The following is a 12,817-nucleotide window of genomic DNA, read 5'->3' on the forward strand; positions in this document are numbered from 1 at the left end:
ACTGCAGCCTCCAACTCCTGGGCTTAAGCGATCTTCCCGCTCCAGCTTCCTGAGTAGCTAGGACTACACACGAGTACCGCCGTGCCTGGCTAATTTTAAGAAAATATATTTCTGTAGAGACGAGGTCTTCCTGTGTTGCTCAGGGTGGTCTTGATGTCCTGACCTCAGGAGATCCTCCCACCTTGGCCTCCCAAAGTGTTGGGATTACAGGTGTGAGCCATGGCAACCTGGGCTTCCTTAGGAGTAATTTTTTTTTTTTTTTTTGAGACATAGTCTGGCTCTGTTGTCCAGGCTGGAGCGCAGTGGCACCATCTTGGCTCACTGCAACCTCCACCTCCTGGGCTCAAGTGATCCTCCCACCTCAGCCTCCTGAATAGCTGGGACTACAGGCATGTGCCATCATGCCTGGCTAATTTTTTGTAGCAATGGGGTTTCACCATGTTTCCCACGCTGTTCTCAAACTCCTGAGCTCAAGCAATCCACCCGCCTCAGCCTCCCAAAGTGCTGGGATTACAGGCATGAGCCACTGTGCCCACCCCGGATTAATTTTAAAATTAAAACTTTTAGTATTTATAAGCCAGAAGGGGAAAAATAAAACAAAATCATGGTCCTCAAGTTGCAACATAGGAAGAGTGATTGGGAAGGGGGTGTGAAGTGTTCGAAATGTAAGGATCGATGAAACTAATCGGTAGGTCTACTCCATGGTATCGACATGCCTTTGTGATCACAGTGTGCCACATTTTCATCTTCTACAATATTGAAATCATACATCCCCTCTCATCAAGAGCCTAGTCTCTTGATCTTTCTCCTTCTTTAAAAAATTAAATTATTAAAGGAACAGCTGTCATAGTTTAAAAAGTAAATTAGAACTATAGGACTTAAATGAAAAGGCAGTCTCTGCTCCACTTGATTTCTCCTTACCAGAGGTGGCCACTTTAAATGATATCAGCTATTTCTTTTAGCAGATAACATGCTCATGCCATTTTACTTGATATTATTTTCTCAATTTTAGACTTTATTTATTTTCTACCCAGAGGGTGAAGGTTTAGCTCTCTTACTGTCCTTTGCCAATCCCTGACACCATACCCTCCCAAAAACTTCCCTTTCCCCATCTTCCCAATATAATTACATAACATCTGGGGTTGAATTAATCTTCATCATTTATATTTACTATTTAAATGTGCACAGTTGACCCATTATGATATATTATGTTTACATTTTCTCTTTTTCTACTTAGGTTTTTTCTTAGGATACTACCTGCCTTTTTGTGGTTTATTTAGTTTATAATTAGCTGACCAGTTCAGCCTCAATAGAGCCGTAGAACTCATTTTAGTAAATGGACCGCACTAGGTAATCTATCTAGTCCTTCTGCTCTCCCTCCCCACCCACCTCTCCCTCTTCTCCATGCTCTCTGCAATAAAAATTCGAATCTGAATGTTACTCTCTAGTGTAGCTTTACAGTCATCATTCTGGGATTTTCACTTTACTATCATTACGAGAATTCTCTTTGTCACTTGTTATTAGACCACATATCTTTTTTCTTTTTCATTTTCCTCCTCGTAGCTTTTTGAGAAAGGGCGCATGAGAGGTAAATTTTTTCAGAACTTGTATGTCTGAAAATGTCTTTATCCTAAGCCCCTGCCTACTTGTTTTAGCTGGATATAGGATTCTAGGCTGGAATTTCTCCAAACATGGAAGTTACATTGATTATTTTCTAGCATCTATTGTTGCTATTGAGAATTCACATGACATTTTGATTCCTGATCCTTTTAATGTGATTTTTTTTTTTCCTCCCTGGAAGCTTTTAGATTCTCCTTTCTTCCACACAGTGTTCTTAGTTCATGATGCTGTGTTGAAGGCCATGGCCAGGCGTTTGCTAGGCTGATGGTGCAGTAAGAAATAAAATGAGAAGGGCTGTCGTCACTGTGCAGGAGCCTGGAGTTGCATTATAGGGTTGTAGGTGGACCGTGCATTGTTGATGGGGCCCTTCTCCCAGCCTAATGTTGGAAAGTCAGCATGCCAGTGCTTCTTCCCTTGGCCCTTCTCACGTGCAGGTTTCTTACTCTGTAGGCTGTGTTCACCTGCAAGCTTCAGATGCTCATGTTATGAAGAACTAGGGAAGCAGTAGGAACCTACATCCACTCCATTGTGTCCTCAGCTTTAGACATATATCCTCTGCATGGATAAATAATTTTGCCAGGTAAAATTTTATCATTTTAGTTCTACACTGTGTAATAGAATGACATGGTGGCTTCTTATGTAATCCTTGTTGCCCATTTATTCTTTGGAAACTCAGTGTGTGCTAATCCTTCCTGAGGAATACAGTTCTAGTTTCAGTTCCGTTCAACACCTGAATAGTCATGTCATGACAGATAGGTAGATGATAGACAGATGTTCCCTTGTTCATTTTAATCTGCTGAGTTTTTTCAGGCAAAGTTTTTACAGTCAGTACTGGTACTAAACTCTAAGGCTGTTTATATTGGCGTGGGCAGGGTTAAGGGAAACTAACTTGATGTGGTGCAGTCCCCCAAGGCTGGCAACAGAAACTGGTACTTTAGCAGTCCTGGGCGTGAAGAGGTAAGGAGAGGGAGAAATTACCAGAAACTGTTGAGATTGGCCTTGTGGGAGAAGTCTGCTAATCAGAGCTATGGCTTTGGTGAAGAGCCATAGTCAACAGATGACAGTCTGACAGGGAGGAAGACAGCAAAATACATGCCCAGCCTTCACCATCCCACCTTCCAGTCTCCCAGTGTCTGCCAGTGGGGTTTAACCCACCTGGAAGCCAGATAGCAAGGGCATCCTTTGATGTCTTCCATAAAGGTCGTCCTCCTGGAGCACAGAGCAGGGTGGAAGATGGTGAGGAGGTGAGTGGTGAATCACCAGCTTAGTTAGGTTTAAAGATGTTTTTGGAACCTAGGGTTATTATTTTTTGTGAAGAAGGAACGTGCAATTGGAAGGGCTAAGTGTGACGCTCATGGACAGATTCTGCCTTTCAGGGAGTTGATCATCTTTTACTCAAATATTAGAAGTTAGTTTGCAAGTAACTAACTTTTACGTTTTCTTTAGAATGTTAACGTCTACCAATCTTACTGTGTGTTGCGAACCCTGCCCATATTCTCCCTTCTATTCCCTGTAATTCCCTATGACTTGCTAATGAATACCGTATTTGTTTCTGCATATCTGTCGCTTTTATAGCAGTCTTATGCAGCATCTCAGTGATTTCATATTTATTCTACATTCTTCTCATTTCTGTTCAAGATGAATATGTACTCATTGCCTGGTACAGAGTGATTGTAATAATTTCTCCCTCTCGAGGGAAAGCTCTTAGTAGTTGCTTTTCTCTGCAGCCTCTTTTACTCAGAGCTGTTAACTTTGTTTTGATGAGGATGTCCTGCTTTTAATGATGGGTATGTTTGTTTTTAGGTAAGTGACAGTTTGCTCTTTGATACGTCAGATGATGAAGAGCTGAGAGAACAGCTGGATATGCACTCAATCATCGTCTCCTGTGTTAATGATGAACCCCTCTTCACGGCAGACCAGGTATAGAGGAGATACTCAGCAACGCAAGGAAAGGAGACTCTAGAGCTGAAAAACGGCTTCTTGTTATGACAGTAAATGATGGCTGTTGGTTTACTTATCTTTCCTATTTTTTTCTGGTTATACAGGCTTAATAGTTAACTCTTCCACAGAGAAAAATAAGTATTTGTGATCTGAAGCAGAAGGGATTATGTTAGTTGGGAAGGTTTCCAACAGAGGCCTTGTTGAAGATTATAGCAAGGTACCAAGGAAAGGTTGTTGCTTAACCCCAAACCAGAAAAATATTGTGAGTTTCCTTGTTTCTTTAGATTTACCCAAACACGGACAAACTGTAAAGTATCTGTGTAGAAATTATTTAGTATCTTTAAAACCCTGGGTAAAAAGCATTAGCATGTATTAAAGTAACATATTGTGTGCCCCAGAAAGAAGTGAGCATTATTCCCGTGGAATGCGCTAATAAGGTCAACCCTGTATTCACTTAAAACCAGTCGAATCAGCTTTCTCATTTTCTGAATACTCTTCCCACCTCTGTTGTATTGTTGAAATGTGATGCCAGAACTTCTTCCTGAAATAAAATGTTCCATGGCTACTCGGACTGTGAATTCTACCACAGTCTATTTTTAGGCTGGAAAGATGAGATCAGTAAGGAGATATATTATGGCAAGCTTGGGAGGAGTACATTAAAAATTTACATTAAAATTGTGTTACTTGGATCCTCCTTAGTCATATTTGTGGTTGAATTGTTCTAGGCGTGGGAAGAATGTGGTGCTTAAAAAAGCAAGGTAATAGTAGGTTGGAAGGTTGTTTTGAGGTAGAGGGTAATCTAGGGATAGACATGACCTTGAGAATTCATTGTCCCCTCACTGACCTGCCTAATACCATAAACTCTCCCTTTTTTTAAGAGTTAGAATAACAGATTCTGTAGGATCCTTGAGTGGCTCATTGTACCATATTATATTTCCTGTTTTGGAGACTCTTCTTATAATTAACATAATCCCATCTCCTTCAGATTTGCCTTTGTTTTTCCTTGGTGGAAATCTTACTTGTTAAGCTTGTTAATTCATAAAGCATGGAAATATGCTCATGATGTCTTATTCCTTCATTTAATTGTGTTTAATTTTTTTTTTTAACTTTAGGTCCTTTTTTCTAACTATTGAGTAATTTTCCTGGGTTTCCTTTACATTTTCGCTGAGTTCTATATCCTTCTCAACTTTTAGAATCTGGAAAAGGGCAAGATACTGTTGTAAGATTTGAGCAGCACTGCACTAGACAGTAGATCATTGTTTAAAGTCAAATGTATTTCTGAAGTTTTTCTGCTTTTCACAGCATTTTTCTCTTTGGACTTCTACTTTTTGAGTAATTTAAAAAATCCCTTTTTTTTCGTTGAATTAATATATAAAATTATTTTTCTGCTGTTGAAAGAATATTTTGCTGTCATAGAGGTAATTTCCCATTTATATATACTTTTTTTTGTGCTATTTTATAAATTTTATGTCAGAATTTTTGATGAGATACCTTTAAATTGAGCACTTGTATGTCTGTGGTAAATTTTCTGTTATTTGCTTTCTTCTAACAATTACTCTATGATCTAGCTCTGGTGTGTCTGAAGTAAATTATTATGTGTTTGTAGCACGATTACCTAGAGTTTGCAAGACATGTTAGGGCCTTCTGAATCATGATGGACGTAGTAAATCCAATTCTATTTAGGTTTGTGTTTAGTATATTGTAATTTTTTCTTGATAAACCATGTTCACTCCTACAGTCAAAATTTTGATTATTTGGAGCATCCACACCTGAACACCATTGGTTAATGGAGAATTCAGTGCATTTCTGCTCTGGGTGCCTTAGGTGAGCACCGTGTTCCAGATAGATCATTTTCCTTTTGTATATTTGATTAACAGTGGTATGTGTGTTTTCGAAGGTTATTGAAGAAATTGAAGAAATGATGCAGGAATCACCGGACCCAGAAGATGATGAAACCCCTACACAGTCAGATCGGCTTTCAATGCTTTCCCAGGAAATTCAAACTCTTAAGAGGTCTAGTACCGGCAGTTATGAAGAGAGTAAGGGAGCCTGCTGAAATCAATGATTTCTGTGCTTTTTGTCTGTATCAAATGTATAGTATGATCATCTCCAGAAAGCTTTGATTTCATCCTCCTTCTGTTTGTGTCTGTGTCCAAATTTACGTTTTTGTTGTTGTTGAGACGGGATTTCACTTTTTGGCCCAAGCTGGAATGAAGTGGCATGATTTCAGCTCACTGCAACCTGTGCCTCCTGGGTTCAAGCAATTCTGCCTCAGCCTCCCAAGTAGCTAGGATTACAGGTGCCCGCCACCACGCCAGGCTAATTTTTATATTTTTAGTAGAGACGGGGTTTCATCATGTTGGCCAGGCTGGTCTCGAACTCCTGACCTCATGATCCGCCCGCCTTAGCCTCCCAAAGTGCTGCAATTACAGGCGTGAGCCACCATTGCCTGGCCCCAAATTTCCTCTTATAAGGACAGCAATCATATTGGATTAGGGTCTATCCTAATGACCTTATTTTAATGTAATTACCTCTTTAAAGACCATATCTCCAAATACTGTAACATTCTGAGGTACTTGGGGTTAGGACTTCAACACATGAATTTTGGGGAGGACACAATTGAGTCTATAATAAACCCCATCATATTTGAAGTGTAGAATAGATATTCAGTAATTATTTGTCAAATGCAATTCCTGTTTGTACAAATAGTCTTGCGTGTTACTATGAAGAATTTTGGGAACCATGGATCTGTTTGACATATGTGAGAATAATGAACTCTAGAAACTCTACAGTTGATTTTCATGAAAAATTTCTGAATAAATGTAACCAGCCTGTGAATAGCCTGAGGCTGGTTGGAAGGTGTGTATCTAATCATTGCCATATGACTGGTCCCCTCCTTGAATAGGCACTGATGGGGTCTGTATCTGCTCAGCTCGTGTTGTCACCTAGTTTTATCTTTATGGCGTGGCCAGTCCAAAGCTTAGTTACCTAAAGACCTTTGGGTTGTATGGCTTCAACATGCAGATGGTCAGACAGACCAAATTCTTTCAGATGGTCTGATTTGGCCATGCTCCTGTAGATATGGGCTAAACAGTGTTAAGGTCCTGACTCCCAAATACAGTCCTGATACCTGATACAGATACTAAAATCTGTATTGGTTTGCTAGGGCTGCCAGAACAAAGTACCACAGAGTGGGTGGCTTAAACAACGGGAATTTATATTCTTATAGTTCTGGAGGCCAGAAGTCTGAGATCAAGGTGTTGGCAGGTTTGGTTTTTTTCAGAGGCCTCTCTCCTTGACATGCAGATGGCTGCCTTTTCCCTATGTCTTCACGTGGTCTTTCTTCTGTGTCCTGATCACCCTATTTTATAAGAATACCAGTCATATTGGGTTAGGGCCTATCCTGATGCCCTCATTTAACCTTAATTTACCTCTTTAAAGACCCCCTCTCCACATTCTGAGGCCCTGTGGGTTGGGACTTTAACAGTGTCCTATATGTCACAAGGGGCAGAAGTGCTGAGAAAAGACTGAAATGGGGTTTCAGGGAATATTGTTCCCTTTTGTCTTCCCAGTTTTTTTAGTCCATTCTTGCACTGCTATAAAATGCCTGAAAATGGGTAATTTATACGAAAAGAGATTTAATTGGCTAATGGTTCCACAGGCTATACAGGAAGCCTGGCAGCATCTGCTTCTTGGGGGGGCCTCAGGGAGCTTTTACTCCTGGTGGGAGGCAGAGCTGGAGCAGGAGGAAGGGGGCCGGGGGGAGTGCCACACACTTTTAAACAACCAGGTCTCATAAGAACTCTGTCATGAGAACAGCACCAGGGGGATGGTACTTAACTGTTAGAAATTGCCCTCATGATCCAGTGACCTCCCACCAAGCCCCACCTCCAACATCACATTTCAGTATGAGATTTGGGTGGGGACACAGATACAAACCATATCACCAATTTCAACAAAATTCACAGATCAGGATGTATGTAATTAAGTGTATATTTAGTTTAATTCTTTCAGATCAACTCCTTTCCTATTCAGAGATATCCCAGAACCCTGCTGAACGGCTTGCAGTTTTTTGTCAGCAGGTGGATTCTGTACTTTCCCTCGGCTTTTGTGTTTGTTCTTTTCCATGTACAAGCCTTCACAGTCTTGACTGAAGTATTATTCATGCAATGATTCATTTGCACAAGTAAAAACTTTTGTTAGACTTTCTTGCCAGCAAGCTGAGAAGTGACTCACCTGCCCACTTACCTCTACTCAGATCTGATCTCCAGAAGTTGTAGAATTCTGAGAAGATCACACACAGTCAATTTAATTGCTTGGAATATGATTTTTGCTCTTTGGCATTGATTACATAGATGTTTATTTAGTCATTCCTAGTGACTACTCTGTTTTGCTTCCTTGAAATGTTTTTGTGTTAATATCTGCTGTATTTTGTTTTTGGTCACAGGAGTGAAAAGGCTCTCAGTGTCTGAGTTAAATGAAATCCTGGAAGAAATTGAGACTGCCATTAAGGAGTACTCTGAGGAGCTGGTGCAGCAGTTGGCTTTACGAGATGAACTGGAGTTTGAAAAGGAAGTGAAAAACAGCTTTATTTCTGTTCTTATTGAAGTGCAAAACAAACAGAAAGAGCACAAAGAAACAGCAAAAAAGAAAAAGAAACTAAAAAATGGCAGCTCTCAGAATGGGAAGAATGAGAGAAGTCATATGCCCGGCACAGTAAGTGATGTTTTGCAGGAGGCGTCGAACACTGGAAACAGGTTCTGTGGTAGTCCCAGCCTTCGGGGCTGGTGGCAGGTGCAACAGGTTGTACATGGGCAGGAGTGTTAACACTTCTAATCAGAGCCCAGTGGGATTTTATTCCAGAATACCACTGTGCTCAGCTTCTTCAGAAAGTCGTTTTCTTGACTAGGGTGTGCTGGTTATCTGAATAATACTGAAATGTTTAGCAAGGAAGTAAGTGGAAGGAAGAGGGGGCAAAAAAGGAGAATGTCTTGAAGAAAAGAAGCTTTAGCAAGTGACCATTTTTACCACATCAAAATGTGAAGAGTGGTTATGTATATTTGGCTAGTAGTTTTTTTCTTATTTTTGCTGAACTCTTATGAGTTGTGTGATAAGAAATTAGAAGGGGTTTATTTAGAGGTAGCAGAACTCTGCTCAAGGCACAAATTGTTTGTAAACAGGTTCCTCCTGATTTTTCAGTGAGGTTGGAATACAAGAAGGTAAGTGACATCAGCCATGTGGCCTAGTATTTGGCAGACTAGACTATTTCTGACTGGTGAAAACAAGTTTAGAACATCTGAAACGCTGACCCTTTGATAAGATTTTTTTGTGTTGAAGTCTTGTGTATTCCCACCTTGATTTTGTTTGTGTGTGAAGAAATGTTGGTTTTATTTTTAGAGTATGATGGTTGGGTAAAGGGATCTCTTTTCCTAAATGGAACATCTCTTTTTAATTTGTGATATCAATAACATGGTCTTACAAATCACAAACTAGCTATTATGGCTTGCAATAATATGAGTTCTGTTTTTGATAAAGTCTGATTTATTTATCTAAAGAATACTTAGCAGAGAAATAGATCTCATTAAGCAGATGCTGATGGAATCCTGGAAATACAGTTCTAGGATGGTGGGCCACCAATGAGCAGCTAACACAAAAAGAGTCTTACCATATAGCTCATTTATTATGCTGTAATTAGCCTATGAATAAATCCATTTTTTTTAGTGTAATGTTCATTTGTATCTATTTTGAAAGGACATCGTGGCCGGGCACGGTGGCTTACGCCTGTAATCCCAGCACTTTGGGAGGCCGAGGTGGGCTGATCACCTGAGGTCAGGAGTTTGAGACCAGCCTCAACATGGAGAAACCCCGTCTCTACTAAAAATATAAAATTAGCCGGGCGTGATGCTGCATGCCTGTAATTCCAGCTACTCTGGAGGCTGAGGCAGGAGAATTGCTTGAACCCAGGAGGCGGAGGTTGTGGTGAGCCAAGATCGCGCCATTGCCCTCCAGCCTGGGCAACAAGAGCGAAACTCCATCTCAAAAAAAAAAAAAAAGGACATTGCTTATGCATTGACTTTGAAAAAAATTCTCAGATATCTATTATTTTTAAGAAATGGCAGTATTGATTGAACAGGTGTTTATTTAGTTATTCCTAGTGAGTACTCTGAAGAAAACCCAAAACCAACCCACATTTGTTTGAATATACAATCCTAGAAAATTTGCTTTAAAATATTAGGGACACTATTTTGCATTTGCATCTCATATTTTTAGAACTGGCACCCTTTAAATTGCCCTGTTATGCAAGTGAGATTAAATAAAATGCTTAGTTAAAAAGTCATAGCATGGTTGGTAATTTCTGCCTATTTGCTTTTAGGGATTACATGTAAATCCTCCATTTATTGCTGTTAACACTTGGCTGAGAAAAGTAAATTTATCCCGAGAGGGGTTTAAAGGCTTCGTTTTGTAACTCCCATGTAAAAAGGGTTAGAGTAAATCTATTGTGTAATTTTACATGGCATTTATATTGAGAAATGGATTTGGCAAGGCAACAGTTAGGTCTTACTTCAGCCTTCATTGGTCTTGAAATAGATTCATAGTAACAGTAAATATTTTTCATAATATTTGAACTTTTGAAGTTGCATTTTGCCTGATTTACAATTTGTGTCAAAAATTTTAGTCAGTTCAGTAATGGCACGGCTAAGCTTGTAGTACTAGTTTCCTGTATCCTTTTAAAGCCTAAAATGCGGCCGGGTGCGGTGGCTCACGCCTGTAATCCCAGCACTTTGGGAGGCCAAGGTGGGCGGATCACCTGACGTCAGGAGTTCAAGACCAGCCTGGCCAACATGGTGAAACTCCGTCTCTACTAAAAAATACAAAAATTAGTTGAGCGTGGTGGCGCATGCCTGTAATCCCAGCTACTTGGGAGGCTGAGGCATGAGAATCGCTTGAACCCAGGAGGTGGAGGTTGCAGCGAGCCAAGATTGCTCCACTGTACTCCAGCCCGGGCAACAGAACGAGACTCTGTCTCAAAAAAAAAAAAAAAAAAAAAAAAAATAAAAAGCCTAAAATGCCAGGGAAAGACCATCCTATCTGTGACACAAGTAGGCTGGAAGTGTGATTCTGAAAATAGTGGTAGGTTGCTCAAAAGAAACCCAAGGTGAAATAGGCAGTTGGATAAACAGATTCCAGGAGCTTGCCAAACATTTTACCAAGCATTTTATATCACGTGCAGTCTTGGCAAGACCTGGTCTCTATGAGTTTGCTATTATCAGTGATACCAATTCCTAAAAAATGGTGACCTCCTTAGAATTGTCATATGTTACCTGTTTTTCCAATAACATCAGTCCCTTTTTTTTTTTTTTCCTGCCTGAGATATTTTTGTTTTATTAGCAGGACTTGAAGTTTTTCATTAAGTATAGAATAGCTTCCATTTTTCTTCATGTATGTTTCACTGAAGCAGTACATCAATTTGTAGTTGGCATACCACTTTATCTAAAATTGTTACCTTGTTCTCTTTGGTCCAAAGATACTCTAATGAAATATTGGAGTGGGTATAGAGCATAGTTAAACTTGGAGACAGATTTTGTTTTAAATATTTGTTGTGGTGAAAAAAAAATAGAGGGCATAGGGATGCTATTTAGAGCATTGGAAAATTTCATTAGACCATGAAAATATGTGAAATGTTACAGAAAGTATTATCTTATAAAAGTGAAATATGATTTTGATTGGAGTTTTTGGTTTAAAATAACCATAATGCTGTATGTTGGGTAAGATGAAACAATATTCATTCATTCAGCAAGGATTTGTGGAGTGCCTTCCTGTGGCAGGTGTTCTTCAAGATACAGTGGGCAGGATGACTCATGATGGTAATTCTAGGTCTTTGAGAGGCTGAGGTGGGAGGATTCCTTGAGCCCAGGAGTTTGAGGCCAGACTGGGCAATATAGTGAGACCTTGTCTTTACAAAATAAAAATTATAAAATTAGCCAGGTGTGGTGGCATACACCTGTAGTCCCAACTACTTGGGAGTCTGAGGCGAGAGGATTGCTTGAGCCCAGGAGGTTGAGGCTGCAGTGGGCTATGGTCACACCACTCCACTTACAGCCTGACCCTGTCTCAAACAAAAAACAAAAAACAGAAAAACCACAGTGGCGAATAGAATAGAATAGATGAGGCCCATCCCATGCCTTCCTGGAGCTTATAGTCTAATGACGGAGAAAGGCAATAAACAAGGAAAAAATGAATAGATGATGGAATTTTAGTAGTAAATAAAGGCCATGAAGAAAACCAAAGGCTGGGCGAGGTGGTAGATGGTGATGCTGTTGGGAAGCTGTTTTGGAGAGTGTCACTACACCACTGCTTCTCCTCATTGACAAGGGAGCCTGCCTAGTCCCTTTCCAATTCTCCATTTGAAGAGGAGGTTAGAGGAGTGGACCTCTTTGGGAAGTGCAACTCAAGAGAGTGGCAGGCTTTATATTTCCTCTGTCCTTTTTTGCAGCATCTGGAGGAGCAGAGGATGGGGGTTAGAGAGTGGTTAAAGGGCGCTGTCTATTTATCACTATGGTGACCTACATGTATTTCTTTGTGCTGACCATGCTGTTTTGGGTGACACTTCTTTATATTCAATGCTCTTCTTCTGGAATCAAATTCCTTACCTGCTGCTTCTGTCCACTTGGGGGATTTTTTTTTTCTCACTCATCCTTTAAAATCATGGCCAAGCATTGTCTTCCTTTCTTAGAACCTTCCTTGATGACTCTGTGTCCGATGCAGAGTTGACTACTCTCTCTTTTTAGAGGGGTTAGTGTTATTCCTCTTTAGTATTTGTGTTACCACTGTTGTATCATACTGCAATTTTTTGTTTTCATGCCTATCTCTGTTTTATGTCCCTAAGGATAAGAAATTTAACTTTACTTTCTTGGTATTCGTAGATCCAGCCTTAGGTACCTAATAAATTTCTGCTGAATGAATGAGTGAAGGAAAGATAAACTTGCAAATATGTATTTCTATATTGGATCTTTCTGCCAGGTGTCAAACCCATGGACAATGAATATTGTCTAAGACAATAGAATATTGACTAAGAGCTTTGGGTTAAGAGCTGTGTTTGAATCTTCGTTGTACATACAGCTTTGAATTTTGGAGAGATTAAATGAAATAATGTATATAAGATTAGCAAACATAGCAAACACCATGAGTAAATGCTAATTGTTATATATGTCCAACTGCCTACTAGACAATTCCCTTTGGATATCTTGTAGGAGTC

At 39.9% G+C, this 12,817-nt stretch overlaps 1 protein-coding gene across 2 annotated transcripts in view; it reads left to right on the forward strand.

The window, feature by feature from the left end:
- The window catches only part of FEZ2 (fasciculation and elongation protein zeta 2), a 46,604-nt gene that overhangs the window by 11,971 nt on the left and 21,816 nt on the right, over window positions 1-12,817 (forward strand). For both annotated transcript variants that reach the window (XM_031007183.3, XM_031007180.3), the window contains exons 3-5: window positions 3,424-3,540; window positions 5,459-5,600; window positions 8,009-8,277. In XM_031007183.3, the coding sequence (XP_030863043.2) occupies window positions 3,424-3,540; window positions 5,459-5,600; window positions 8,009-8,277 (528 nt within the window). The remainder of the gene's footprint in view (window positions 1-3,423; window positions 3,541-5,458; window positions 5,601-8,008; window positions 8,278-12,817) is intronic.

This window comes from Gorilla gorilla, chromosome 12 (assembly GCF_029281585.2).
Source record: "Gorilla gorilla gorilla isolate KB3781 chromosome 12, NHGRI_mGorGor1-v2.1_pri, whole genome shotgun sequence".
Classification (NCBI taxonomy): Eukaryota; Metazoa; Chordata; class Mammalia; order Primates; family Hominidae; genus Gorilla; species Gorilla gorilla.